Here is a 3,234-nt window from a genome sequence, read left to right on the forward strand (position 1 = left end):
CAATTGGGTTCACCCTGCCTCCTAGCCGTTACAATTATTTGCAAAAAAAAAATTCTTTAAAAGTCAGACAAAATGATTTTCTCAAAATTTTTTTCACATTTTGTCTCTCATAGTTGAGGTCTACCTATGATGTCAATTACAGGCCTCTCTCATCTTTTTGAGTGGGAGAACTTGCACAATTGGTGACTGACTAAATACTTATTTTCCCCACTGAAGCAGTATATTAGGTCAGGCGCTAACACTATATTGCCATATACATGTGTGTTAGCTCAGGTGCTAATGCTACATAGCAGTATATTAGCTCAGGGGCTAACACTATATCGCCATATATATGTGTGTTAGCTCAGTGCTAACAAGCCAAGCCAAGGTTTTCCTTCCATGAAGCTGCTCTGTTGGCCTCCATCTACATTTTCATTTACAGGCTGAGTCATTTCTACCTTCTCCTCAGGTTTTTTAAAGAAGCTGCATGTCAGACATTGTCCAAAATTAACGTTCAAGCTGGATAGAGTTCACACTGGAACACCTATTGAACATCATTTACCCATTAATAAAATGTTGCTGTTCGTAAGACAATATATTTTCTTAAATTTAAAAAACTAAAGTCTACAGTATTTTTACAGTCTTTGTTTTACAGTTGAAGTAAATGTTTATCAAATAATGTGTAATGTTACAATGAGTCTGATTTCTCTTTAAAACCAAACAAAAAGTTTAGAGTTTCTGTTCGTGCACCTTCTCGGTCTGCCATGCTGTCAAAAAACAACCAGTCTGTGTCTTGAGGTCCGTTCTTGACAAAGCTCACGTAGTGGCTCGTTTCGATGCACGTCACAGCAAACAGGGACATACGCTGGCGGGTGTAGTGCAGGGGGCCCGACCACTGGCCCTCAGGAACCTTTATCTTCATGGGGTTGTGGGACACCCGGTTTCTGTGGCTGTGAACCTGAGGATTACAAAATGTTGGCATGTGAGGAGGCACTTTCTGTGCAGCCAAAGGCAGAATACTCCTGCCTGAATACCAGAGGCGATTTCTCTAAGACTGCAAGGGAAGGTCAGCTTCCCCTAAAATGTAAAAAAAAAAAGATCAAATATATACTATTGTGTGTACATGCCTTTGACTAAATATGCGCTACATCACGCTCAACTTTTGTTCAGAATCAGCTTCTTATCACTGGCAACGACGCAGCTTTCCTCATTTCACTCATTCCCACAGCTTCACGGTGCTTTAAACAGTCGGACGCTGAGTGTCCACAGAGCTCATTAGCCATGCAGAGACTGCAGTGAAATGAGACAAGTCATTGGATAAATGCTGGCTTTGTCCCGCCCATCGGATGCTGAGCGTCCCTGGGGGTCTATGGGGCAGGGGGCTGGCCCGGATGTTCATTGTCTGCATGATGATTGGATGATCTGTCGGAGGCTAATCCCCTTTTTGATTGACAGCGAAATGAGCGAATCAGCGATCTTTTCATTCATGGGAGCAGTTTTTAGTTTAGTTTCTGTTCGGAGTTGAACTGGAGACTTTATTAATCCTTTCAGCAGCATTTTCTTTGTTAAAAACGACTAGCACCAAATCAAGCTTCTATTTCTGGTGGGTTTTTGTAGTTGCTTGTGTTTGGAGACAGACTTCTATCACTCTTTCTGACTTTTTCTGTCCAGCGGGTGCTGCTGAGCCCCTTCACCGTCATAAAGCACTCACAGACGGACACACTTAACTCTAGCCTCGCGCCAGTAACAAGCTGCACATAGACGAGTCTCAAGATGGCGGCGTRAGGATCGGTCACGTTCGGGAGAGCAGACGCAGAAATTTGCTAATAACTGATTTTAACCTGTCATATACAACAGCTCCAGGTCACACGAAGTGTACCACTTTAATATGAGCATTAACAGCTATTTTCTGAGACAGCCCGACGAAATGCCACGTAAAAAAAGCCAAGTTACTGACGCCCCCGCGGGCCGCGCTGGACAAGCTAAATTAGCCGAAGCAGAAGCTAGTCATGCTAGCATCGAGACGCAAACTATAGCAGCTGCTACTTCCCAGACGCTGCAAGAGGCNAATATATACTATTGTGTGTACATGCCTTTGACTAAATATGCGCTACATCACGCTCAACTTTTGTTCAGAATCAGCTTCTTATCACTGGCAATGATGCAGCTTTCCTCATTTCACTCATTCCCACAGCTTCACGGTGCTTTAAACAGTCAGACGCTGAGCGTCTAAAGAGCTCATTAGCCATGAAGAGACTGCAGTAAAACGAGACAAGTCATTGGATAAATGCTGGCTTTGTCCCGCCCATCGGACGCTGAGCGTCTCTGGGGGTCTATGGGGCAGGGGGCTGGCCCGGACGCTCATCGTCTGCATGATGATTGGATGATCTGTCCGAGGCTAATCCCCTTTTTGATTGACAGCAAAATGAGCGAATCAGCGATCTTTTCATGCATGGGAGCAGTTTTTAGTTTCGTTTCTGTTCGGAGTTGAAGCAGAGACTTTATTAATCCTTTCAGCAGCATTTTCTTTGTTAAAAACGACTAGTGACAAATCAGACTTCTATTTCTGGTGTTATTTCTGTAGCTGCTTATGTTTGGAGACGAACTTCTATCACTCTTTCTGACTTTTTCTGTCCAGCGAGTGCTGCTGCTGAGCCCCTTCACCGTCATAAAGCACTCACAGGCGGACACACTTAACTCTAGCCTCGCGCCAGTAACAAGCTGCACATAATGGCAGACAGTTTGAATGTTGTGGAGCGGATTTTTGTGAAGCCATTTCATAGTCTTGTTTACAAAGAAAAACTTAGAGTTAAACAGCAGGGCAGATCAACTCCTCAGATTAATTTGGTGCAAAATGTGGGGAAAAGTAAGATAAAAAAAACTTTTTATTGATCCCACAGTGGGGAAATAACAGGTCTTTTCAGCTGTCCTGGTATGACAAAGTGAGCTGGCTGCTGTAAAACAGAGATTCTTAACCTATGTGCCGCGGCCCACAAGTGCCACCTTGAGGGCCTCAAAAGAACAACAGTTTTTAACTTTGGGCCGCGGGACCGCATTGTTTTGAATAAGGTGCAATACACTTTCTAACCACTAGTAGCAATAGTGCACCACTCAGTTGTTTAACAACTTTTTTAATATGTAGAAGAAGAACCTTAGAAAGCTGCAGAGAATGGAAACTTATTTTAAATGAAAAGTATAAGGAAAAAAAAATTAAAGTAACTTGTCAAAAAACACCAAAGTTTGTCACTAATATGA

The 3,234-nt window shown here is 43.0% G+C and overlaps 1 protein-coding gene across 1 annotated transcript in view; it reads right to left on the minus strand.

Moving 5' to 3' along the window:
* Positions 1–729: 729 nt before the first annotated feature.
* The window catches only part of cyld3 (cylindromatosis (turban tumor syndrome) 3), a gene marked incomplete at its 3' end in the record, with an annotated part of 23,096 nt that continues 20,591 nt past the window's right edge, over positions 730–3,234 (minus strand). Inside the window, 1 exon segment of the mRNA XM_014021822.1 lies at positions 730–937. Within this exon segment, the coding sequence (XP_013877276.1) occupies positions 730–937 (208 nt within the window).

This window comes from Austrofundulus limnaeus, unplaced genomic scaffold (assembly GCF_001266775.1).
Source record: "Austrofundulus limnaeus strain Quisiro unplaced genomic scaffold, Austrofundulus_limnaeus-1.0 Scaffold307, whole genome shotgun sequence".
Taxonomy (NCBI): Eukaryota; Metazoa; Chordata; class Actinopteri; order Cyprinodontiformes; family Rivulidae; genus Austrofundulus; species Austrofundulus limnaeus.